Source organism: Crocodylus porosus, unplaced genomic scaffold, assembly GCF_001723895.1.
Source record: "Crocodylus porosus isolate Cpor-Errol unplaced genomic scaffold, CroPor_comp1, whole genome shotgun sequence".
NCBI lineage: Eukaryota > Metazoa > Chordata > Crocodylia > Crocodylidae > Crocodylus > Crocodylus porosus.
The window spans coordinates 26,701,005-26,728,324 of NW_017728916.1; the positions used below are offsets into that span (position 1 = coordinate 26,701,005).

At 45.7% G+C, this 27,320-nt stretch overlaps 1 protein-coding gene across 1 annotated transcript in view; it reads right to left on the bottom strand.

The window, feature by feature from the left end:
• Positions 1 to 27,320, bottom strand: part of DNAH9 (dynein axonemal heavy chain 9) — a 388,028-nt gene that overhangs the window by 45,548 nt on the left and 315,160 nt on the right. The window contains exons 48-49 of the mRNA XM_019536510.1: positions 3,841 to 4,032; positions 3,078 to 3,269 (exon numbers count right to left, since the gene is read on the bottom strand). Of these exons, the coding sequence (XP_019392055.1) occupies positions 3,078 to 3,269; positions 3,841 to 4,032 (384 nt within the window). The remainder of the gene's footprint in view (positions 1 to 3,077; positions 3,270 to 3,840; positions 4,033 to 27,320) is intronic.

Below are 27,320 nucleotides of genomic sequence, written 5' to 3' on the forward strand. Positions count from 1 at the left end.
GCTACAGCAGCTGGCAGGGGATGGGGCCAGGTGGGGCAGCAATTTGGTGCCTGGGGTGGGGCATGTGGGCCTTGCGGGGGGGTGGTAGCTCCTGTGGGGGCCATTTGGCTCTTGTTGGGAGGCCATAACCCCTATGTGGCCATAGCCTCCCAACAGCCAGTGCTTTAACACTGTAGATATATCAATAAAACATTGCCCAAGTGATTGCTGTCTCTCTGTCTCATTCTCTCTCTTTTTATAGTGGTCTTTTGTTTTAATTGTGGAGCTACCTGGATTTTAGGGTATTTTGCAGAGTGATTTTGGGATTTTTTTTATCAGGGATTTTTCAGTTTTCCAGTAGGGAACACCAGAAATCCTGCTAGGGAGGAGGCCAGTGGCAGGACCCTGCCTGCTCAGAGCTGGCACTTTGGACCCAGCTGGCTGTGGCTGACCTCCTGGCCAAATGGGGCCAGGAGGACATGCTTTGACAGTTCAAAGCAGGCCACCACACCCAGAACATCTTCCAGGTGATAGGTGCCCAGGTGGCCAGGCAAGGGGCACACATGGCAGTAGTGCTGCACAGGGGCCAACCCTGTACTCACAGCCCACTGGCAGCTGGCCCAGAGGGGCAGATGCCTCATCCTAGTCTGGCAGGTGCACAGCAGGTCACAGCCAGGCAGCAGCCCCCACTGCCAGACTGCTGCAGTGGGTAAAGGGTGCAGGGAACTCTCTGTTTCAGCAATCTGGCTGGCACAAGGAGTAGTGTCCCCAGGTACCAACTGGCTGAGCCCTAGAAGCTCCTAAGACTGAACAGCCTTGAGCTACTTGCCAGGGCAGCTTTTTGTACTGCTGGGGCCAGGACAGGGTAGCTTTTTATACTGCTGGGGAGAGCACAGGTGCTAGCCCAGGCTCTAGCTCCCCCTGGCTGCAGATCTGGGAGGATCCAGGCACAGTTATTTTGCCCCAAGTGGCACAATTTGCTCCACAACAAAGTGCATGTCTAAGGATGTGCGCTGAGGCAAAAAGCCTTGGTTCAACTTTGCACCATTTCTATTTGAGCTGCTACAAGCACATGTGCTTGCATATGTGGACGCACCCTAAAGAGGGTCTTGAGGAAGCACTCATGCAGAATTCTGAGGAACACTGGAGACCCATAGCTTATGTTTCTAGGGCTTTAACTAAAACTGAATTATAGTATGCACAAATTGAAAAAGAAGCTTTAGCACTGGTACATGGATGTAAAAAGTTCTGCATCTTCTTGTATTAGCTGAAATGGGTCAGAAGACAATGGTGACAATAGTAAAGAGGGGGCACTCTGATGCAACTCAGGGATTTCAGAGATTATTCTTTCAGTTGCAGTTATTGGATTTAAGATTAAAAGGGATAAACAAGAGAAAGAGTTAGTGGTAGTGGATACTCTGTCTGGAGCTTTTGATAGAAGACAAGTAAAACCAAATGAGAGTTAGACATTGTGCATGTCAATTTGTTAAAGAAAATGTGCCCAGTTTCTGATAAAATGTAGAGTGTACTCAGAGATGCCATGGCACAAATAGTAATACAAGCCATTAATGCAGGATGGCCTGCAGCATACATACTCAGTCCATATCACCAGTTTGAAACACAGCTATCAGTAATTGATAGGCTCTTGTTTAGAAATGACAGACTTGCAGTTCATAAAGCATTTCATTAGGATATGTCATAGAGGATACATGATGGACACTTGGGTATAGAGTAATGGAAAAGAAGGGCTAAAAAAGCTCTGTGCTGGCCACAAATGAATATGGACGTACAACAGTATATTAAAGCATGTTCAACCTGTCAAAAATACAGTCTGGTAAAACAGCTGATAACAGCAACTGAGACAGAATTGGCCCCATAGTCCAAACTAGCTATAGATCTATTCACCCATGCTGGAAAAAAATATGTATTGATTTTAGATCATTATTCTCACTATATGAAAACAGCAAAAGTTAGACAACACTACTGCAAAGCATGTACTAGCGCACACAAAATCTATCTTTGCCAAACCAGTTGTGCCAGGCTTTACAATATACCTATAATTTGATGGGTATGAGTTCAAGTGCTTTGCAAGAGAATATGGTTTTACACACATTACCTCTACCTCAGATATCTACAGTCTAATGGACTTGTAGAAAATGGTGTCAAAAAGGCTGAGGTATAGAACATCTCCTTTGAAACATGGCTTTCACCAGCTGACTTCTTATTTAACAGGAAATTTAGAACAAGACTACCTAATTTTAATCACTGATAATAAACAACAAAATTGATATGAATGCTTACAAGATCCATAATACATATAAACAAAAGCTGTTTTAGACAAGGGGTCACCAGAATTAGAACCTTTGGTACCCCAAAATAGGACATACATATGTGATGGTAAAACATGGCTGCAGGAGACAGTTGTCACTCATGGGCTTATGCAGTGGAGACAAGTTAAGGACATGTAAACAAATGGATAGGAAACACTCACAGAACACCATGGAAGGACAGGAGAAGGAACAGAGTCCATACCAGAGAAAGATACAGATTAGAGCACAGACTTGAGTGAGACAGCACAGAGACTAATGTGATACTTCACAGATCTGCAACACTGCGAAGAGCACTGCAAAGATGAAAAGTTGTTAGTTTATTAAAATTTAAATTACTGTGTGCATTTATATATATTGGTTAAAATAAAGCCGTGTTTTCTGTTAGAAAGGGGAGATGATTATAAAACTTTGAGAGAGGTAGAGTTAGAGATAGAGCTGGAGAGAGAGTCTGATGGCTACGTTTGTGTGTGCTGTTAGCATGAACAAAGAAACCTCTTTGTATAAGTAGCTCTTGCCTCAGTAAACTTAATCCACAGCACAACAGGTGGTAGGGAATCAGGGGAAGAGGAGCCTGGGAAGGGCGGGCAGGAATAAAGGGGGGAAGAGGAAGGGGTTGTGGGACAAAGGGAGCAGGTGGGTGGGTACCTTAGCAGTAGGGTTTTGCATAAAATGCAGTAACCCTATTCACTGTCTCATATAACAAAGTAGGGGGTTATCATGGAAGTTATTGATTTGTGTTATAAGTAACAACAGAAAACAAAAGTTTACCTGGTGATAACTGTTATAATCCATGTTCCCTGGGAGAGGAAACCCTGGAGCTAGAAGCAGTTCTCCCTCCAGCATCTCTGGCTTAATAAATTCTTCCAAGTAGGTTTTGCAAAGTCGTCTGTCCCAATCATCTGTAATGTGCCCGCCATACATAATCTCACCAAAAAGATAGCGCAAATCGTCATAGGGAACCTAAACAGTGAACCAAGAAGGGCATGAAAGAATCTTAAAAGATGCTGACCCATTAACAACATCATTGTGCTGAACACTATGAACCAAAAGCACTAGTCTTCAGAATGAATGTTTTCATTTCCCTTGTTCATTTTTCTAACTAACTGAACATTATCTAGCAGATAAATCACTACATGCAGGAAGGCAGCCAACCCAGAGAAAGCCAGAGCAGACTGGCTCAGAGCAGACTTTGTAGGGATTTACACTGCAGAGCAAATCTTACTGAAGTTCCCTACATTAAACATATCTGCCTAGGCAGTCAACCATCTCTGAGTATTTTCATTAAAATGGTAGCAAGGACACTCACATATATCAGAGATGATATTTTATATAAATGCAGTCTGCAAACTGCAGTAGATGCAAATGGAGCGGAGGTCTCTTTGTATTATTCCAATGATACACAAAGTTACAAAGTAAAAATATCTGAAAATGGCTAGGTATTATTATTTTAGGATAGAGATTTCAGAAGTTTCAGTACATGGGCACAGGGGCTAAACTCCCCATACTCAGGTGCTTTATTTGTTTCACGCACCTTTGAATTGGCCTCCAGGTAATTATAGAGGACATTGACTGAAATAATCAGATCTCCAGTGTTAAAGGGATAGGAGCGGTTCCAGCCTTGGGGTCCAAACTTGCGTCTTTCTGCCACAACAGCATGGAAATAACAGAGGGCAAATAGGATGCTTTTGAATTCATTCTCTCGGGCACACATCTCCAGGGTATCCTAAAAGGGAACCAAAACATCAATGTTGTGCATTTCTACAGTGTTCTTCACCCCATAGGTTCCCATGGCATTATTCTTTTAATTTTGCTTAAGTTTCTATCCCATCTAATGATGAATTATCTTCCTGTCATGGTAAATGGTGTGCTGGACTTTTTCAGTCTCTCCTGAGTTCATCCTGTAGATGACAGGTCTTTATGCTGGACAGAACCATGTGGGACTGGGTCTCGGAGTGTCAGCCTTCATTTTTCAAATGTGCTAATGCAACACACCCAAGTCAATTTGGCACTTGTAAGTTTTTTCATTCATGGACCTGTGATTAGCAAGGCAGCTGAAGTGACTCAAAGCAAAGCACTGTTTATTTATTTACCAAAGGTACAAAGCATGCAGGTCAAAGAATGGCAAATATAAAAGGTATTTGTGAATATTTCTCTTTATCTAAATCTTAAATCTGTTTTTGTCAATTGATCTGGCCAGCCGCTGGTTACTCGCTCCACTGCACCCCTCCTTTTCTAAATCCAAAGTCCTTTAAAATTTAGTAAATTTCTTTTGATCTTGGCTGTCTTGCTTGAGCCAAGTAGAGACTGATTCTCCTATAAATAACTTCCCCATTTTTTTAATCATGGACTCTTATCAGTTTCATTATGTTTTTTCTTTCCTGCTTAGTTCTTTTAATAATCCAGTTTGATCTAAGTAACCCCACAGAAGTCTGTATCTTATTCATAAAAATAATGAAAATGTTTCTCATTTCATCATATCTTCCAACTGTACAACTAGTTCAGAGATATATGCTGAAATCTGCAGACCTGTGAAATGCTGTAGACATGCCCTTGGCTGTAGGGAAGACCATACCTTCCAGGGTGTAGGGGAGGTACACAAACTAGATGGCAGGGAACAAATCCAGGCTAATTTGGACAGGCTGGGGAAATGGGCCAAACAGAATAGGATGCAGTTTAACAAGGATAAGTGTCATGTGTTGCATCTGGGGACGAAGAATCATCAACACTCCTACAGTCTGGGAGGTACCACTCTAAGTAGCACAACTGCGGAAAGGGATTTCAGAGTCATAGTCAACTCCAAAATGAACAAGAGTCACTAGTATGATGAGGTAATATGTAAAGCTAAATGCACCCTTCCTTGCACAAGTGCATCACAAACAGGTCTAGGGAGGTGATACTTCCCTTCTATACGGTATTAGTTAGGCCACAGCTGGAGTACTGCATCAAGTTTTGGGCGCCACACTTCGGGAGGGATGTGGATGGCCTGAAGGGTTCAGAGGAAGGCCACTCGTCTGGTTGAAGGCCTACAGAAAAAAAACCTGTGTGGACCAATTGGGAGATCTGAACCTCTTCAGGAGGCTGAGAGGTGATCTTGTGGCCACCTGCAAACTCATGGGGTGGGGGCGGGCAGCAAGAAATAGGGCATACAATGTTTACTGGGGTGCCTGTCGGGGTAACTAGAAATAATGGCCACAAATTAGAAGAGACCAAATTCAGAATGGACATCAGGAAAAAATTCTTTACAGTGAAAGTTGCCAAAATGTGGAATAAGCTTCCAAGTGAGGTGGTGCTGTCCCCTTCCTCGGAGGTGTTTAAAAGGAGACTGGACAGACACTTGGCTGGGGTCACCTGACCCCAGCACTCATTCCTGCCCAGGAAAGGGGGTCAGACTCGATGATCTAATGCATTCCTTCCGACCGTAACATCTATGAAACTATACAGTATTGTTCCTATGCAAACACATGCTGCCCAGCTGTGAAGTTGGCTGGGATAATCTAGTTGCAGATGGTCCTGCTTTGAGCAGGGGATTGGATTAGATGACCTCCTGAGGTCCTTTCCAACCCTAATTTTCAATGATTCTATGAAGTTATTCAAAGACTGCCACTGTAGCCCAAGGGTGGGCAAATACAGCCCACAGGCTGAATCTAGCTCACCAACAGATTTGATCTAGCCCATGAGTAGACAGCAGCTAGTTAACTGGATCTGGTCCACTGGTGGCTGGTGACTCTGGCCACTGCATGGTGCAAGGTCAGCAGGCAGGTGGGTGGCACTGCTTCTGCCCAGCAGCACCAGGTATTAACCATGGGCCCATTAGGGACTTTCACTATAGCAGGTGGGCATCAGCATCATCTGTGGATATTGCAAGCAAAATTAGGATCCCAGATACAGATTACCCACTACCCTTCTGGTGCGGAGGAAGTTCCTGCCCAGAGCCCTAACCCAGAACCTGCCAGTGGCATCAGCCATAGACCTCCAGGCAGGAGCTGCTGCCACACTGGGCAGGCGGCAGCAACTCTCTCTATATCTTCTCTTCTCTCTGTCTCTTCCCCTTCTTTCCCTCTCTCCCTCCAGAACCTGGTCAAAGTTTTTGTCCACTAGGAAAACTGACACTCAGCTCCTGATCCAGACAGGAGCATCTACCATATCAGGCAGGCATCAGCTATGACACTGCCAGAAGGTTCTGCATTAGGCTTCAAAACCTGCTGGCTGCACTCAGAGCTGATGTCACTGCATGCCCTGCACCCTCAGCCTGTTGATATGATTAGAGTGGCACTGCCCTCCATGAAATGGAGCGAGACCAGGTTGCTCTGCACCTTATCTGTATATAAATTTTTGGAGGATTCCAAGACTCATGACAAGAACACCCACTTGATGTCATGAGTTGGGGCTATCTGGACTACACATACATACTAAGCAGTGCAGAACTGTGGGTCACAGAATCATAGAAAATGAGGGTTGGAAGGGATCTCAGGAGGTCATCTAGTCCAATACTCTGCTCAAAGCGTGACCATCCCCAACTAGATCACTGCAGCCAAGGCTTGTCTAGCCAGGTCTTAAAAACCTCCAAGGATGGAGAGTCCACAACCTCTCTGGGTAACTTGTTCCAGTATTTTACTACCCTCCTAGTAAGAAAATTCTTCCTAATACCTAACCTAACTTCACTTGCTACAACTTGAGACTGTTGTTCTGACATCTGTTACCACTGAGAACAGTCTAGCTCCATCCTCTTTTGAACCATCCTTCAGATACTTGAAGACTATTATTAAATTACCGCTCAGTCTTTGCTACTCAGCCTCTCCTCAGAAGTCATGTGCCCAAGACCTCAAACCATGTTTGTTGCCCTCAGCTAAATTCTCTCCAATTTGTCCAAATCCTTTCTGTAGTGGCAGGCCCAAAACTGGACACAGTACTCCAGATGTGGCCTCACCAGTGCTGAACAGAGGGGAATAATTACTTCCCCATACCTGCCAGCAACACTCCTATCAATACAGCCCAATATGTTGTTAGCCTTTTTGGCAACAAGGACACACTGCTGGCTCATAACAGGTCACCATGGCTTGAAGTACTATTGACTCTGCTGGGGCCTGGCCCAATGAACTATATGGTAAATCATGAGAGAGAGAAGAGAGGCAGAAATATTCTGGGCAAATGGTTTGGCACCCCATTTGGTGATGTCTGTTAGATATTTAAGGACGCTGAAGAAACAGAAATAATTGGAAATGGGAAAGAAAGGTATAACTTAGCTCTGGGAGTGAAGGGGATGTTGAAGTGTATTCAATGTAGTGGCTCACTGTGACTTGAAAAGAAGTCATCACTAAGGGGGACTGCATGCAATGGGGGCTAGCAAATATTTTACTTAGATGGGCTGTACTAAACTATCTTTGTGGTAGATTCCTATGAGTGGCACAGCAACTCAGATGCTTCTTGGCTAAGACCAAGTGTAGTGGCCAAGTGGAGGCCCAGCTTACTGCCTTCATCAATGCCAGGAGCATCTGGGGAATAGGGATGCAGCGCCAGGAAGGAGGTGGAGGTGGAGTTTTCAGAAACCAGAAGAGCATCAGTTGCAGCTTTGGAGAGCAGAGTGGCAGTTAAGGAAAGGAAAGTGGATCAAGAGATGAGAAGCAAATTAGACAGTAGAAATGAACACTGAGAGTCAGATGGATAAAGGTGAGGAAGAGGAGAAAAAAGGTAGGAAAGAAAGGTGTGTTTGGATCAGTGGTTTTGGAGGAGGCTTTATGCAATGAGGAAAGAATCCAGTCAGCAGTAAGAACAGGGGAAGAGAAGACGAGGAGGACAGGAGAGAGAAATTAGGAAGGAAATAGTGATCGAAGGGAAGAAGACTCATGGGAAGAATAAATTAGACCTGAAAAGAGAAAGGAAATGGGAGGAAGTGAGAGATGGAGTAGCAGGTAATCTATGCCTGAGCAGAAGTGCAGTATTAACAGGGGGAGGAGAATGGAGCAGTCAGAAGATGAACAGATATGAATTTATAGATAAAACTAGTGAATTGCCTGTCAAGAATGACAGGGAGAAGCTTGCTAACTCTAACCCTACTCCCACAATGCTACTGTCACCTCCTGGGGGGTGGGGAAGGTGGCCCTGCCATCCCCTCCATCCCTCTCTGTCAGCACCCTGCACTGCCACCGCCTCCAGGGAGCAGGGCCTCTCTTCCCTCCATTCCACCATCCGCACCACACTGTTGCTGCCTTCTGTCTGTAATGCTCTTGGAACACTGTGATTGGTTGTTTCAGTAACCAATCAGAGTGCTCCAAGAGTGTTACTGATGGATGAACAGACAGACGGGCTAAGCACTTTATTACATTAGAGTATTGTTTGAAGTTTTAGATGTTAAAGTGGAATATTTGAATAGCTTGGTCACCTTTCCTAACCAGAAGTCTTGGGAGATTTTGTATTGGAGCTGAGAAAGTTATGAGGATTCTTGGGGAATGTATGCAGCAGTAGGTGAAAGAGAAGAAGTTAAGGGGATAATATTTACTGCAAGAGAAAATATAAGAACCAAGGCAATACTTATTCAAATATACACAGATCTGCTTGAGATGGGAGAGATATAGAAATAGTTGGAGAATTATGTACAAAAAGTTATGTTGAAAAGATGCACAATAAATATTACATATGGACAGGATTGGTGTAGGGTAGCATAGGTCCCCTACAAGACCAACTAGGGCAATAAGTGACAGATTGGGGGGATGGGAAATCTCCCAGCTGGATCACAGACAGGCGTATAGGGGTAACCAGCCCACCAACTGCTAGCCCAGCAACTGCTAGCACAGACTTAGTGAAGAGACACTTGGAGGGGCTAAATGTCTTTAAGTCAGCAGGCCTGGATGATATTCAACCAAGGGTGCTGCAGGAATTGTCTAGTGTCATAGCAGAGCCACTGGCATGGCTGTTTGAGCACTCTTGGTGCTCAGGTCAGGTCCCAGAGGACTGGAAAAGGGCCAATGTGGTCCCTATTTTCAAGAAGGGGAGGAAGGAGGATCTGGGTTACTATAGACGAGTTAGTCTCACCTCTATCCTTGGAAAAAAATATTATGGATCACATTTGTGGGAGTTCAGCAGGGAAAACAATGCTAAAGGGCAATCAGCACAGATTCATAGCAGGTAGATCCTGCCTGACTAACCTTGTTTCATTTTATGACCAGGTCACAAAATGCTTAGAGGTAGGAATCAAGGTGGATGTCATCTACTTGGATTTAAAGAAGGCCTTCAATACAGTATCTCATTATATTCTCATAGATAAACTGAGCGACTGTGACATAGATGATTACATGGTAAGGTGGGTGGCAAATTGGCTTAGGGGTTGCACCCAGAGAGTGGTGGTGGATGCGTCAGTATTTACTTGGAAAAATGTGGGCAGTGGAGACGGGTTTATGAAAAATAAATCAATGATTATGTCATCTGTGACTAACACAGAGGGGAAAGGGGAGAGGGAGCAGAAAGATGGGGGTGAGGGAAAAGGGGAGCCTTTTTGAATACAAAAGCAATAAAAAAACTGGCAAAAATGACGGGGATGTAAAGAGGAGGAGGATTAGAGCTGACTGCATCAAGCAGCAGCATAGAACACTCATAAAAGTGGTCGAGATGTGGAATTTAAATGGACAGGCATGACTCTGTGTATTGCATCTATAAATGTCAGACGAGTATTATGGAGGAAGAGATGGAATAAGATTATGCCAATATTAATTGTGGTCAAAGTGGACATAATATGTTTACAGGAGTGTTGAATCCCACGGGAGAGGGTTTATAAGAGTTTTATAAAGAGATGGGGATAAGGTCTATTGTGGTGGGCAAAGTCGGATGTAAAAAAAGTAGCTGGAGTCATGATTTTTCTCAAGAGTGAGGAAGTGAAAGTGTGGCAAGTGCAAGTGATTGTGGAAGGGAGATTGCAACAAATGGTCATGGAGTTCGACAAGAAAGCATTAGAGATTTTTAATATATATGCACTGACTGAAAGAGAAGGAAAGATCACCCTATTTAAGAAGTTTAAGGTGTATGTAGGTGGAGGTAGAGAGCAAATTATGGTGGGGGATTTCAATTGCATTATTAAGGAGGGGGATAGGAGTGGGAATGGACTGGAGGGAGAGCTAGACAGCTCTTCAAAAGTACTGATTAATATAATAAAAATAGGAGTTTAAAATATTTATGGGGTAAGAACGTGATTACAGGGATGGAACCAAGTGTGACACAGGTGTTGAGGACTGATTTTGTATTAATGTGAAATTGGCTAGGGATTGGAAAGGAGATCATAGATCTGACCTTCAGCGATCACTGGTTGTTGAGAATGGAAGTGAGTTTAGATAAAAGCAAATACAGGGGAAAAGTTATGTGGAAGTTAAATGTTCACTTATTACAAAATGAGAAGACCTGTCAAGAATATGTGGAACTGTATAAAGGATGGAGGCTGTGATGAAAACAGTACCCTTGCTTATCACCCTTTACAGAGGAGTGGTGTATCTATCATCATGGCAGCAAATAAGAAGGGTAAAGAGGCAGAAATGCATTTCTTGTGGGGAGGTAAAAGATAAAGGGTAGCGAGAATGGAGCGGTTTAAAGCCGGGGAATTAGAAAACTGGAGAATGCCAGATTTAGAAAGGTTTTTGTAAACTTACTTTATATTCTAATATTATAAAAGTCTAAATCTGTCTGTTTCTCTGTCCACCCATAATGCTTTATTCAGACTCTGACTGGCTGATGGAAACACCCAATCAGAGTGCTCCAAGTGTGGGGAAGTGCCACCATGATTGTGAAGCCATGCCAAGGACCAAATAGAGGGTGGGGAAGCTGAGGTCAGCAGCACTGGCCTTGGCTCCCCCACCCCGCTCCCTGCAAGAGGCAGAACACTGGCAGCATGGGGCATTAGGTGGTGGCACTCAATTAGCGCTCCCTCCCCTCCACTTCCTGTCTTTCTTGACAGACAATTGGCTAGTGTTCTATAAGAAGGCAACTCAGGGGGTGGGGAAGAATGCATGCTTCTGCCATCACCCTGCAGGAAGAACATTAAGAAGATGAGGCAAGTGCAGGGAAGATTGGGAAAAACTGTGTGTATGGCAGGCACTGGCCCATTATGCAAAGATGGAGAGTTCCTTAAGGGTAAATAAACTAGAGGGAGAGTGCTTGAAAGATTGTAAGAAGGTGATTAATATGATATGAAAGATATAACAACTAGTGAATTGCCCATCAAGAATGATGGAGGGGGGCAAGGACAGAGCACCACCACCCACCACCCTGCATCACCGCTGTCTCCCAGAAGCAGGTGTGGTGGGGGGGAAGCTTGCATGCTGCCACCACCACCTACCATCCCGTGCTGTCGCTGCTCTATGCCAACCGTGAGCCACCCTCTCCCACTCTGCATCCAGCTGCGCGCCACCCCACTCGCCCTGCTCTGCATCCAGCCCCACACCCCCCTGCGCTCCGTGTCCAGCCCTGTGCCACCCCCCCACCCCATCCCCCACATCTGCCTGGCCCACTCCACCTGGCCTGCTCTTCTCAAGCCACACTACGCCCATCATTTCTGACGGATATTCTTGACGGAGCAGTGGCTGGAGCCATGCCCTGCTGGAAGCCATGCCCCCCCCAAGAGCATTATGGACAGACAGACAGACATACAGACAGATGGAATAAGCCCTTTATATATAGATAGATAGTCAGGGATGTGACAGGACAGATGGCAAACATGTAGAAAGAAGTGACAGATAATAGAGAACATATGGATATCATGTGGATATGATACAGAATATTCTTCCTAGGAGGGGAATTAAGCATAAATGGGGTTTAGTAAGATCAACAGCATGCCTGAGAAAGGGATGTGGGGCTGAAAAATCTGTACTGCATGTATTTTTGTACTGCCCGTTTGTGCACCAGGTATGGGAAGAGGTACGCCAGTTTTTGAGGGTCGTCAATATGAAAAGTGACAATAAATGAAATGGTGTTGTATGGGTTAATGCCCAAAGGACTGGAGATACAGGATGTATCTACATGTGCAAATAATCTGGGAGCAAATTTACTTTCAAGTAAACTACTCAAGGGTAAATTCTCCTGGGCATTTGTCTACATGTGCAGGGATGCAGGAGCAGATTTGCTACTCCTAGAACCAGACTGATCCCATTCTCTGTGGCTCTGCAACTGGCCCTGGAAGCAGCCAGGAGAAGATTTAGGCTCCCCTGGGTACTAGCCCAGGAGACAGTTGTCTCCTAGTAGGGGCTGAAACATTGCTGCCTGCCCTTGGGAGTTGCCTGCTGCCCAAAGCCCAGCAGGGGGACAATGTCTCCTTGCCCCCACAGCAAGGAGCCCCCATATCCCTCTACACGATCATGGGAAGCCCTCTGGGAGATCGTTATTAGGGCTGTGTGAAATGGCACTCTTCCATTTCAACTTGTGTTTTGATGTTTTGATGGAACAGCATTTTGTTTCTAATTGTTTCAATTTGAAATTGCTGTTCTGTTTTGTTTCTTTGAAACAGTTTAGCTGTTTCGATGCTGTTTCAACGTTTCGCCCATAGGCTATAATGGGGAAGGTCAAAACAGACTATAACGTTGTCACTTCTAGCCCGATTTAGATAAAAGTTGAAGGAATAGTAGCCCCTTCTGAGGGCATGAAGCTTGCCAAGTTTCAAGGAGATAGGTGCAGGGGTTTCAGGGAAACTGCACCTCAAAGTCTTGAAAGCAAAACATTCATGTCACGTGTATGTGTTAAGCCACAGTGGGGTCAAAACTGCAGGCTTGCTAGCCCCTGCTGAGGCCATGAAGCCTGCCAAGTTTCAAGGAGATAGGTGCAGGGGTTTGGGGGAAACTGCATCTCAAGCTGCTGACAAGTAAAACTCGTGACATGGGTACTTGTGGTACTGTGTCTGTCTTGGGACATGGGGGTGAAAACTGCAAGCCTGCTAGGCCCTGCTGCAGCCATGAAGCCTACCAGCTGTCAAGGAGATAGGTGCAGGGGGAGTCTGGGTTCTAGGGCCCCGTACCTCTAGCTGCTGACAGCAAAAACTCATGACATGGGTGGGTGACACTGTGTGTGTTAAGGTGTGCCCTCATTCAACTGACACCAAGGCAGAAAGCAGGGCAGTTCAAACAATGCTGCCTTTTATGCAGTTTTTCCATTCCTCCCCCAGATCACCGGGATTGGAAAAGACCTCAGGAAAGGATGACAGTCACTGGCCAGCTACATGGTCAATAATGAGAGCACTCCTTCCCCCACTTCTCCCTCCCCCTCCTTACTTTAGTCTCTGTTTCCCTGCAGACAAGCCCAGCTTGAGCTTCAAAACTCGAAACCTTTTGAAAATTTCAAAACATTTTGACTTGCCTCGTTTTGTTCAAGGCTGTTTTGAAGCTCTGTTTCATTTTGATTTTGCTGTTTCAAGCTCGAAACAGTGTTGAAACAAAACTGCCGGCAAAATTTTGCACAGCCCTAGTTATCTCCCTGCACCAGCTCCACAGTTGCAGGGCTGGCATTGGGAGATCTTTATCTCCCAGTGCTGGTGCTGGGGGATAAGAATATCCTAGCCTGGGCCACGTGACCATGGAGCTTGGGCTGGGAAACAAGAATCTCCCAGCCCCATGATCACAAACCAGAGGCTGGGAGTTCGCTGCTGCCAGAGCAGGGGGAGACTGTCTCTATCCAAGCTCCAGTGGCACAGACTACCCCAGCAAGAGGTAGCTCCCATAGGCAGGGAGCAGTCTCCCACCCCTTCCTGCCTTGCTGATCAGGAGTACATTTGCTCCTGGTTATGTGTCTACACATGCGCTCCTGTGTAGTAAGTAATCTTGAGTACATTTGCTACTTGCATTTGCAGGTAGCAAATTTAGTCAGGATTACAGCCAACTACTGTGCAGTAAGTATATGCACATGTAGATGCAGATGCTTACTGCACAGTAATTATCTCTACTGCACAGTAAAGTGTCTTGCGTAGACGCACCCACAGAGACTGAGAACCTTAATACTTTTGTGAGGCAATAGCAATATGAAGGTGATAAACTTACTGTTGGTCAAGGGACTGGCTTTCACCAGAAGAGAGTGTTTGGAGTTGGCAATATATGACTTGAAATATTTGTGGTTCAAGGTGTGGCAGACATGGGGAAGAAGAAGGCAGAGAAGAGATAGAGGAATAAACAATATACTGAATGAGGATTCCTTGTATTTGACTGTAAGAAAAGGGGCTTTTTTTCCCCAAGTGGACTAGGGGGAAAAAAACCACATCTTGTATTCGAGTAAATACAGTAAATATCCCCTTACCCCTAAAGCACATTGTGCTGCTATTTTTTATCCAGGAGACACTTCTAACCCTGACAGAATCACAGAATCATAGGGGTCTATGGGATTTCTGATGGTCATTTAGTCCCTGCTTAAGCAGGATCATTTCTGAACAAGCTATCCAAACCAGAATTTGAATGGCCCTGTGTGAACAAAATGAGGTCACGATGAAATATTAAAGTACCATTACATATTCCTAAAAGTACATAATCCATCCTGTCATACAATTGGAAAGCACATAAGCAAAAAACACAAATAACACCCTAACCTACCACAGGTAAAGCAGGAGAAGAAGAACTAATAGTGCCATTGCAAGTGGTGTTAACATGCACTGAAGAGCTCTAAGAGGGACATGCCCCCTTCTACAGAGGAAGTAACCCCCCAAAAACAAACAAACAAACAAAAACCCTTACTCATGCCAATCTGACCATGGGGAAAAATTCTTCCTCATCCCAAATGTGGCAATCAGTCTAACCCTGAGTGGAGAACCAAGACCTTCCAACCAGGAACATCTAGATTTTATTCCCAGCAGGAGCATAAGCACACCACTATCAAAATTCCTAGCCTTAACAGCAGCCAACAACTATTGCTTCTGAGGAAGGTGGGGGAAAAAAATGAAAGGGAAAAGAGGGCTTCCTCTTCTTTATGGAAGAGCTTCAGATAGTAGAAGACTGCTATCACGTACCCTCTTAACCACCTTTTTTGCAAGCTGAACAGGCCTATTTCAATGGCTTGCCTTCCAAACTCTTTATCATTTTTGTCACCTGCCTCTACCCTCTCTAACTTCTCAACATCTTTTTAAAAATGTGGGATCCCAAACTGTAACCAATACTCTAGATCAAGCTTAAAAAGTAGCAAGTAAAGAGACACCATCACTGCTTGTGTCTTGCACTTAATTGTTCTTTTGAAGAAGCCTAAAACTTTGTTAGCCTTTTTTGCAGCTGAATCACAATGCACTCTTACTGAGTCTGGGAAACACCAAGATCCCAAGACCTTTTCCAAAGTGCTGCTATTCAGTCAGTTGCCATCCAATTTGTTTAGTGTTTTCAATTATTGTTCCCAAGGTATAGCACTTTGCATTTCTCATTATTGGACTTCATCCTGTTGGCTTCAGCCCTGCTATCCAACCTATCAAGTTCCTTCTGAATTGCATTCCTGGCCTCTATTATGTTCACAGTACTTCCCAATTTCAAGCCATCTGGACGAGATCTAGTCCAGGCCCCTGTTCGAGGCAGGATCATCCCTAACTAAACCATCCCACTCAAATATCTATCCAAGTTGCTCTTGAAAATTTCCAAGGATGGAAATTCCACAATTTCTCCAGGCAGCCTGTTCAATGCTTGACCACCTTCATAAACAGAAAGTTCCTTCTAATCGCCAACTTAAATTTCCCCTGCTGAAGCTTGAGGCTATTGCTCCTAGTCCTGTCCCCTACAGCCCCAGAGAAAAGTAGAAAAATCCATCTCCATTATTTCTGTAATCATCCTTCAGGAATTTGAGGACTATTATCAAATCCCACTTTATTCCTCGCTTCTCCTGAATAAGCAATCATAGCTCTTTCATAGATTTCAAAGACATTAGGGCTGGAAGGGACCTCTAAGATCATCAAGTCCAGCCCCCTGCCCCAGGGGCAGGAAGTCAGCTGGGGTCAAAGGATCCCAGCAAGATAAGCATCCAAACATTTCTTGAATGAGTCCAGAGTAGGTGCCTGCACTACTTCTAGAGGGAGTCTATTCCGGGTCTTGGGGGCTTGGACAGTAAATAAATTTCTCCTTATGTCCAGCCTAAAACAATCTTGGAGGAGTTTATGACCATTGGTCCTTGTTTTTCCTTGGGGCACTATGGTGAACAGATGTTCTCCCAGATCCTGAGATAAAACCCTTATATACTTATAAGCAGTCACCAGGTCCCCCTTGAGCCTGCGCTTCTCCAGGCTGAAGAGTCCCCTAGTTCGCAGCCTCTCGTCATAAAGCCTGATCTCTCGCCCTCTGATCATGTGCATGGCTCTCCTCTGGACTCTTTCAAGCTTCCACCCATCATTTCTGAATTGTGGAGCCCAGAGCTGAATGCAGTACTCCAGCTGTGGCCTCACCAAGGCTGAGTACAGCAGGAAAATGACATCCTGGGTCTTGCTCGAGATGCATCAGTAAATGCAAGCCAGAGTTTTGTTTGCTTTGCCAGCTGCAACATCCCATTGGTGGCTTATGTTCATCTTGTGGTCAATCTTGACTACCAAGTCTCTTTCAGCCATGGTGCTAGCAAGCATAGCACTGCTGAGCCTATAAGCATGCTGCAGGTTCCCTCCCCCCCCAGGTGGAGTACCTTACATTTATCAATACTGAACATTATCAGGTTTGTATCCACCCATTTACTAAGTTTATCCAAGTCAGCTGGGATCACTAGACTGTCCTCAGGTTGTGGACGCTATGCCCCAAAGTTTAGTGTCATCAGTGAACTTAGCCAGTGTGCTTCTGACACCAAAGTCCACATCATTGATAAAGACATTAAAAAGAACCAGTCTAAGGACAGAGCCTTGGGGGACACCACTGGACACAGAGCACCATGATGATTCACTACCACTGAAAACTACTCACTGGGTCCGACCTCAGAGTCAATTACCCAGCCATCAGACTGTGGCGAAACCAAGGCCACAGTTGGCCAATTTTTCCATGAGGAGGTCATGGGACACCAGATAAGAAGCTTTTTTAAAGTCCAGGTATAGGACGTCAATCTCTTCTCCCTTGTCCAGATGATATGTCACCTGGTTATAGAAGATAACATTAGTCTGGCAAGACCTACCTGCAACAAACCCGTGCTGGCTACCCCTCAGGATGTTGCCCTCAGCCAGCTTATCCAGAAGGGTCTCCTTGATAATTTTCTTTAGAATCTTACTGGGGATTGAGATCAATTTGATTGGCCTGTAATTCCCGGGATCTACTTTCCGCCCTTTCTTGAAGATGGGTACCACATTGGCCTTCTTCCAGTCTTCAGGTACTTCACCTGAGCACCATGAGTTTTCAAATATTTTTGCCAATAGTTGGGCTATGACACCCGCCAGCTCCTTGAGTACTCTAGGATGTAATCTGTCAGCACCAGTTGACTTGAAGGTGTCCAGCCTCTCAAGGTGATCCTTTACTAGATCAACACTGATGCTGAGTATAAATATGCCCTCACCCTGGCCGTCCAGCATCTTGCTAGGTAGGGCAGTCCCACTGGACTGGTGAAAGTCCGAAGTGAAGTACCTATTAAGCAGGTTGGCCTTTTCCTGGGTGTCGGTTATCAGCTGTCCCGTTTGGTTCAGCAGGGGTCCAATGTTATCCTTGCTTTTTTTCTGACTCCCTACATATCTGAAAAAGGACTTTTTGTTATCCTTGATATGTGAAACCAGATGGAGCTCAGATGCAGCCTTGGCTTTCCTGATCTGCTCCCTGAAGGTATGGACCAGTGCTGAGTACTACTCCTTGGTGGTACTTCCAGCCTTCCACCCTACATCTTTTGAGGTGTAGGAGGTCCTCAAGTTCCCTGCTGAGCCAAGGGGATTGCTGTGCCCTTTTGCAACCCCTCCTTCGAGATGGGATGGCCATCCCTTGTGCTGTCAGGATCGCTCCCTTGAGAAGCAGCCACTCCTCTTGGACTCCTCTTCCTGTTGAGTCGTGATTCCTTTGGGGCCTCAATCAGGAGTCTCCTGAGCTTGTCAAAGTCAGCTTTCCTGAAGTTGAGGACTTCAGTATTGCTGGCTGACTTGCCAGCTTTTGATGCATAGTAAAGGTGATCAGCTCGTGGTCACTATCACCCAGCTTTCCATTGATTCTTAGGTCACTGACTAGGTTATCCCCTTTGGCCAGTACCAGGTCTAGCAACATTTTACCTCTCATCATCCCACAGACTTCTTGGGTCAGGTAGAGCTTATCCACGCATGTGAGTAAGCTTTGTGAAAAATCGGATTTGGCCGAGTGCTCTTCCCATGAGATGTCTGGGTAGTTAAAGTCTCCCATGACAAACATGCACTGAGAGCATGCAGCCTCAGCTAGTTCCCTAGAGAATTCCTGGTCCAACTGTTGTTTCTGGTTAGGAGGTATGTAGTAGATTCCTACCATGTTGTCCCCTGTGTTATGTTCCCCACATATTTTAACTCAGAGAGACTCCAGTCATCCTTCCTGGGTGCCAATGTCAATTTGCAGGGACGTGTAGCTGTCCTTGCCACAGAGATCTACACTCCCACCCCTTTTATCTGCACGATCACGCCTGTACAGGACATAGCCATCTATATCTGTGGCCCAGTCATAGGTGGAGTCCCACCAGGTCTCCATTATCCCTATGATGTTGTAGTCATTCTTGTTTATCAGGAGGACCAGTGTCTCCTGTTTATTCCCCAGGCTCCTGGCATTGGTATACAGGTAGGCAAGTATTCCATTAAGGGCCCTTGTCTTCCCCACAGATCGTTCCGGGGCTAGGGTAGGGGTGGGTTCCCTTGAGTGCCTTAGACCGCTGGATTTACAAAAGTTGACCAGTGGGCTTGCAGTGGCGGTAATCCCCCCATCCTCTATCAGGCTTAATTTAAAGCCCAATCGAGCAGGTCAGCCAGTCTAGCTGAGAAGAGCCTCCTCCTCAGCGGAGTGAGGTGGAGGCTGTCCCTCCCCAGCAGACCACTGCCTCTGTCACCAAAGAGTGGACTGTGATTGTGGAAGCCAAAGCCTTCATGATTACATCAGCACCGCAGTCTTTGGTTGACTACCTCAACCCATTTCTCCCTCCTCAGCCTATGACCCACAACCAGAAGGAGCAAGGAAAAGACCACCTGTGCCCCCAACCCCCTAAGCCCTGCTCCCAGAGCCCTGCGGTCTCTCATGACCTGGCTGGAATTGCTACAAGCCATGTCATTTGTGCCCGCATGGATGAGAAGCATAGGGTAGCAGTCGGAGGGCTGGAGAATCCTTGGGATCATCTCAGCTACGTCCCAGATGCGGGCCCCCGGGAAGTAGCAGACCTCCCGGGCTAGGCGGTTGGGGCGACAGATTGCCCCCTCAGTCCCCCTCAGGAGGGAGTCTCCCATGATAAGCACTCTGCATTTCATCTTAGGAAGAGTGGGGGGGGGTGATCCTCCCTTGCCTGTAGGAGACGGCATCTCTGCAGGTTCTACTAGGGATGCAAGAGGTTCATACCTGTTGCAAAGCCCCAGAGGGGAGGGGACCTTGGTGCGGCAGGCCTTTGGGCCCTTGACCACCTTGGTCCAACCCCCTAGCTGGACGGTACCTTGACCTGGAAGGTGACCTTGATCCACCCTCCACCTCCAGGGGGTGAAGGGCCTGGCAGTAGGAGTCAACCTCCTGCTTGCCATCCCTGATGGCACTTACTCTCTGGACTGCAGCCTGGAGCTCCTCAATCTAATTCTCCAGAGACTCCAAAGTGGAGCAAACCCCGCAAGGGGAGGTGGCCATACTCCCGGTCCCATGAGCCTGGAAATGTGCCAGGCAGCCCCCACAGCTGAGAGCCAGGGGCTCCAACTGCATGGAGTCCAGAACCATGGGTTCTGTCTGGGTGGAGGCTTCTGTGGTGCCAGAGGAGGAGGCTGCAGACTTCCAGGGGACCCTCAGGGTGCAGTGTGTGTCCATTCGCATCAAGCTGCTGGGAGTCTTGCTACTGATGGGACAAGCCTCAGGCCCTCCAACTTCACCTGTGCATCTTGCGCTGCTCCCAGAGCCCAAGTGAGTATTTTTTTTCCTTTCAATCTTTCCTCATGTCATACTCCCCAGGCTTCTAATCATTTTTGTTGCTCTGCGCTGGATTCTTTCCAATCTGCCCAGTGGTGGTGGCAAACCCTCACAGTCAAGAATGATCACTCCAACAGGTCAAGTAAAGAGTTGTAAATAAGCCTGTTGATGGCTAAGAAGGCCATTCCTAGAGCTGCAGGCTCTCTGGCAAACACCAGAGATGGTGGTTAAAGGGAGAGTCGGATCATGGACTCCTCAGTCTTGTTTCATATCCTTCCATTTTTGTCATTTTATGCCTCTACAGTGAAACCATTTTCTTCAAAGTAAGATGTACCTTCTATCAAAAAGCATTGTGTAGTCCTGTTCCAAGCTAGTTTTTCCATTTTGTGGTATCAGTGCCACTCTCTTTGATAGAACGAGGAACAATGGTCTCAAATTGAAGCAAGGAAAGTTTAGGTTGGATATTAGGAAAAACTTTGTCACTAGGTGGGTGGTGAAGTACTGGTGGGTGGTGGAGTACCTAGAGAGGTTGTAGAATCTCCATCCTTGTAGGTTTTTAAGGCCCAGCTCAACAAACTCTGGCTGGAATGATATAGTTGGGGATGGTCCTACTTTGAGGAGGGGGCGTGGACTAGATGACCTCCTGAGGTCCCTTCCAACCCTAATTTTCTATGATCTTTTAATTCTGTGCAAACCTCATGTATGGTATCCTTTAGAGCTTGCCAATCTTCCTCAACACAAGTGTTATTATTTTCAGTCTTAAGATTGGTGAGTTTCTTGTTGAGATATGTTTAGAGAGCTTCACAATGTCTAGGGGTCTGAAGGCATTTGATGTTGTACTGTCTTCAGGCCAATTTGGGTTGCTTTTGATGTTTCAGTACAACCCTAATGGACATGATGGATCGCAATAAGCAATGACTGGTCCAGCAGTCACTGGCTTTTCTCACAATACGTGTGATATGAACGTCTTTTAGATTAGGTGCTCTTACAATGATGTGATCAAGGAAATGCCATTGTTTTGAGTGGGGGTTTTACCACGTTATTTTGTACATGTTACATTGTCTGAAGATAGTGTCAGTAATGGCAAATTCATGCTCTGCACATTTACTGAATAAGAGGAAGCTGTTGGAATTGGCCTTCCTAATGGTTCCCCTCCACATGTTAAAGTCCCAGCCAACTATCTCATTGAAATTTCCAGAGGATGATCTTATTCTATCTTGGGATGATAGTCAGGATTTCAAAAAGGTGAGAATAAATCTGTTCTTTCTGTTCTTCCTCAGCATCATGTGCTGGAGCAGTAGCAAATGAATTGCTGGTCAGTTGGAGTGGAGAGTCATGAGGCGCTCGTTAATGGCAACAGGGAATTTAGTCATTTGGCTGACAATCTGGTTTTTCATGGCAAACCCAATGCTGTGTTTTTGCCTGTCATTTTCAGGTTTCCCTTTCAAGAAGAATGTATAGCCACCCCCCCTCCTCCTTCAGACGGTCTTCATATGCACATCTGGTCTTGCAGAGACCAGTGATATCAATGTTGTATCGTGAGAGGTCTCAGGTAACAGCAGTTCTACATTCAGATATGTCACTGATCAGGTTGTCTAGTAGGGTTTGTACATTTGAGGATGCAAAAGACATTTTTGTGCTTCAACCACAATTTGAGTGATCCTCCTGGAAGCAGCTATCCAGTCAGCTAAGATAAGGTGGGGAGTCTATGTTAGTGGTACCTTTTCTACCCCCTCCCCATGCAGGATGAGCAGAGGGGATCCTAAAAAGGGCTGTTCAGTTGCAATCACAGCTGCAAAATCATCCTCCTATCCCATTCCAAGGGTCAAGTGACTTCATCCACCTTCTTCATCTGCCTGCCCCACCATCGAAGTATTTATGTTATTTGGACTGCTCTTTGTCTCATACCTCACCTTTGACCTTTCTACCATGCGAGACCCTACCAGGAGTACAAGACTCCTAACAGTGTTGCTCTTAGGGCCATCGGTACATGCAAGCCTCTCTACCCTGTCAAGGTGGAAGTCCATGGAGAGGACTACCAATCTGTCCATATCCTTCCAGAAGTGTGAGGCCCAAAACTTGACATAGTACTACAGAGGCAGGCTCACCACTGCTGAATGTAGTGAATGAATCACTCCGTTGCAAGTGATGCTCCCATTAAAACAATTCAATAAGCTGTTGGCTTTCTTAGTAATAAGAGCGCATTGGCTCATATTCATCTTATGGTCCACTGTAACCCCCAGGTTCTTCTCGGCAGTACCACAGCCAATAACTTGTGCATACAGTTATTCTGTCTCAAGTACAGGACTGTGTATTTGTACTTACTGAATTTCATCTGGTTGATTACAGACCATTTATCCAGCCTATTCTGGTCATTCTGGATCCTAGCCCTACCCACCAAAGTACCTGCAACTCCATCCAACTTGGTGACGTCTGCAAATTTATTAAGTGTAAACTCAGTCCCAGTGTCCAAATTATTAATGGAAATATTAAACAATACTGAACACAGAACAGACCCCTGGAAAACCTCACTTGACACCTCCTCCCAATCAGGCATCGATGATTACTCATTGAGCCCAATGATCCAACCAATTATGTAACTGTCAAACAGTACTTTCATGTAGTCTGTATTGCCTTAGCTTGTTAATAAGAATGTCATGGGAGACAGTATCAAAACTCTTGCTAAAGTCAAAGTATATCACACCCACTGTTTTCCTCCACATCCAGAGCTGGTCACGTTAACAAACAAGAAAATCAGGTTGGTCAGGCATGACTTTCTCTTGGTGAATCCATGCCTGTTCATGATCAGCTTGCTTTCATTTAAATGATTTACAATAGATTCCTTGAGGACCTGTTCCATTATCTTTCCAAGTATCGAGGTCAGGTTGACTGGACTGTAATTCCCTGGATCCTTTTCCTTCCATTTCTTAAAAATGGACACTATGAGCATTGTTACACATGCAGGCACTGCAGCACCAGGTGCTTTGAAAAGTGCCCAGTGCTGCCTTGCTTGCAGTTGTGTAAGTGGTGAAATGCGCATTAGCATGCAGAAAATGGCAGTGGTCTGCTTTTGAACTAAAACACATAGAAGGCATTTTAGTTTAAAAGTGCATCACAACCATTTTCTCCGCGTTGATGTGCATTGTGCTGCTTATGCAACTGCAAGCGATGCAGTGCCACGAGTGTCAGCTTACGTGTGGAGCAGACTCAATTAATCGAGTCTGCTCTGACGTGCAGGATTTCCAGCACTTCCGGGCACAAAAATGTATGTGTATAAATGCCCTATAGGTGTTTTAATATGTGCCCCATGTGGGGGTGGGGGGGCTTTTAATTAGAGCAGATCTGAGAGATGCTCTAATTAAAGCGCCCACAGCATCTTATGTATCAGCATCCCTGTGCTTCAAAATAGCACTGCTCTAATTAAATGGAGCCGCTTTAATTAAAATGCCCACAGCACTTTGTGTATCAGTGTCCCCATGCTTCAAAATGGCAGTAGAGGCACTTTAACTAGTGCTTGACAAACATGTCCCCACCACCATTTTGAACCACAGGGACACTGATACACGAAACACAGAGGCTGGAGCATGCTAATTATCACATTCCAGCAGATTCAATTAATTGAGTACAGGCACCTTATATTTGCCTTTTTCCAGTAATCCAGGACCTCACACAGCCCCCATGAGTTCTCAGAGGATAGCTAATACCTCTGAAATTACTTCAGCAAATTCCTTCATTACCCTAAGAAGGAATCCCATCTGACCCTGATGACCTGAAAGCATCTAGCTTCTCTAATTAATTCCTAACCTGTTCTGTCATTACTCTGAGGTATTAGACTCCTTCCCTATCTTTGCTGCCAACTGTGCCAGCTGTGTTCATCAGTTGGTAGTTGCTCCTAACTGTGAAGACCAAAGTAAAAAGGGCACTAATTATCTCACTCTTCCTGCATCATCCCTATGTCATTGCCTTCTACATTCTGTAAGGGACCTATGGTTTCTCTGGTCTTCCTCTTACTTTTGACATTCTTCTAGAATCCCTTTTTACTGCTTTTTAGATCTTTTGCCAGTTGCATCTAAAATTGTGCCTTGGCCTTCTACGTGTTTTTTCTGCACACCTGTGCAACAGTCTTATACTCGTCCCTAGTAAAATCAAGTTTCCACTTTTTTAAAGATTCCTTCTAAACTCATTGAACAGATTGCTGCCTACCCTGGCTAATCTCCTGTTACACTTTCCATTCTACTTTCACAAGGAGATAGCTTGCTCCAGTGCTTTTAAAAGGGCCTCTTAAAAGTGCAGCCAGCTGTCCTCGTGTTAGGGGCCCTATCTAGGCCAGCCATCATAGAGGACATTCCAGTTTTCTGCTACTCTGTCCTCTGTCCTCTATTGACACAAAACCTGATGCCTTTATGTCCTCTGTTTTTCTCTTCAAGACATAAAGGTGTCTGGTTTTGTATCAATAGAGGACAGAGGACAACAAGATTGTCCTTTATGATCACCACCCTAGTCCTAACTGGTAGCCCAGCCTAGGTAAACTTCTCAGCTGGCCAAAACTTCCTGCACCTCTGAGTGGCAGCCTTACCTAAGCTAATGAACCAGCAGAGCACTGTTAGGGCCTCCTGATTGCAGCAGCCCCCACATTTAGTTACACCTGCTGTGTGGCGGGCCAGTAGGGGGTGCTCCTGCGTTGAGCCGCCCACCTTCTTGTGCCCGACCACCTTCCAGGCTCCGAATGCCTCCCTAGGGGCACCTTATGTCTGGCCAACCCCCTTCCCGGAGCACACTCGCTAGCCTGGGGGTAACGTAGCTGCCACCACCCCGAGAATAGACTCACTCTCGGCCCTGTGTCCTCGGGGAAACACAGGCCTAAAGTCCTACAGGTACTCGACCTAGTACAGGCACTTGGGGCACTTCCCCAGGTGCGGGGGCAAAAAGTAAAGTCTCCCTTAGTCCGCAGACCTAAGGGGGTCTCTTAGACATAATTTAGACCCACCCCTCAATAAGTCTCCCACACCGGTTACAAAGGAGGACTTTACTGATCACAGGGGTAGGGTGAAAATAGGGTACAAGATTGAGCAATATCCTAGAAATCCTAAAGAGCAAACAGTCTGGCTGAGGTAGCCTTTTGATCACGCACCTGAGTTACTGCCAGCTAGATATCTAACCAGATCTCGAGTAGCTTACTCACAAGCATCTTCCAGAGGCTGGTGAAGTTTCCCCTCTGGGGGCAGGCGGTTTCCAGCTCGTGAGTTTTGGGGTGACAGCGAGCCAGTTTCAGATAGTAAGGCTTCTCTGTGTCCCCCACATGGCTGCTGTCCCCTCTTCCCGGGCAGTCCCAGCTTATATAGCCCCTGTGACCTCATTCACCTGGTCCAGTGGAGGTCAGCTCCGGTTGGCTATCCGCCAACCAATTTGAAATACATCACCAGTTGCCAGGCAGATTCCAGCTCCCCAGGTAGATGCCCCTCACCCAGGTGGCTGATGCCAGTCAGGTAGGCAGAGGGAGCAGGTTTCCCCCCTCCCTCAGGAATGCAGCCAGCTCAAGTTACCTAAAGAGAGACTGAGGTGTGAATCCTCTGTGATGGGCCCATCCCAATCTCATTGTCACACGTTAGAGAATTTGGGGAGAAACCAAGGTGGCTTTCTCCCACATGCTGCAACAGGTTGCAGGCCAGCCAAGAGGTCTTCTGAATGTCTGTTGTACTAAATCTTTCTCTAGTTTTCTCCTTCTTGACCCTGCTCAGCTAAGTTTCTGGACTCTGGCTACTTAGAAAATACCCTTGGCTTTGGTAATTTGATCCTTAACTCCTGATCTTTGATTCAGCCTGTGATTTGAATACTACTTATGGATTAATATAGATACTCTGGAGAATAATGCTAGGATTCTGAGAAACCTCAACATATTAGAGGATTGGACCAAAAGAAATCTCATGAGGACAAAGTGTAAAGTCCTGCACTTAGGATACAACAATCTTATGCACCAGTACAGGCTACAGTACAGCTTGATTTCAGAGCAGTCACACATTCAGGTGAGCAGGGGATTGACTAGCTAAGCAGCAGCTCTACAGAAAAGGACCTGGGGATTACAGTGGACAATAAGCTGAATAGCAGCCAACGGTGTGCCCTTGTTGCAAATAAGACTAATGGCATACTGGACTACATTAGTAGGAGAGTTGCCAGCATATTGAGGGAACTGATTATTCCCCTCTATTTGGCACTGGTGAGGTCACATCTGAAGAACTGTGTTCAGTATTGGGCCCCTGCTACAGAAAGGATGTAGACAAATTGGAGAGCCTGGCAGAGAGTAATGAAAACAGTTATGGGGCTGGGGAACATGACTTCTGAGGAGAAACTGAGGGAACTGGGTTTATTTAGTCTGCAGAAGAGAAGACTGAGAGGGGATTTAATAGCAGCCTTCAACTACCTGAAGGGTGGTTCCAAAGAAGATGGAGCTAGGGTGTTCTCTGTGGTGGCAGATGACAGAACAAGGAGCAATGGTCTCAAGTTGCAGCAAGAGAAGTTTAGGTTAGATATTAGGAACAAATCTCCCATTAGGGGCATAGTAAATCACTGGAACAGTTTACTCAGAGATGTTGTGGAATCTCTATCCATACACAGTTTTAAGACCTGGCTAGACAAAGCCCTAGCTGGGATGATCTAGTTGGGGTGGTTGTGCTTTGAGTAGGGGGTTGGAACAAATGAAATCTTGAGGTAACTTCCAACCCTGATTTTCTATTATTCTAGAATTCCTTGATTGCACTTGGACCACAAATTCTTCCTGCTTATTCCCCATGTTTCTTACATTAGTATATAAATAAATTATGCATCTAAGGGTCTTGTTATACATTATAAATATGCTTGTCAAAGTGGTAATTAGTGTTAGTGTTAGCTTGATTTCAGAGCAGTCACACATTCAGGTGAGCAGGGGCTTTGAGGTAAGAATCCTCTCCTACTCCCTTCCTCTCCCATTCCAGGCTCCCCTTCTTCTCATTGCCTCCCAGGGCTCCCCCTGCCCCCCTCCCCCCATCCCTCAGGT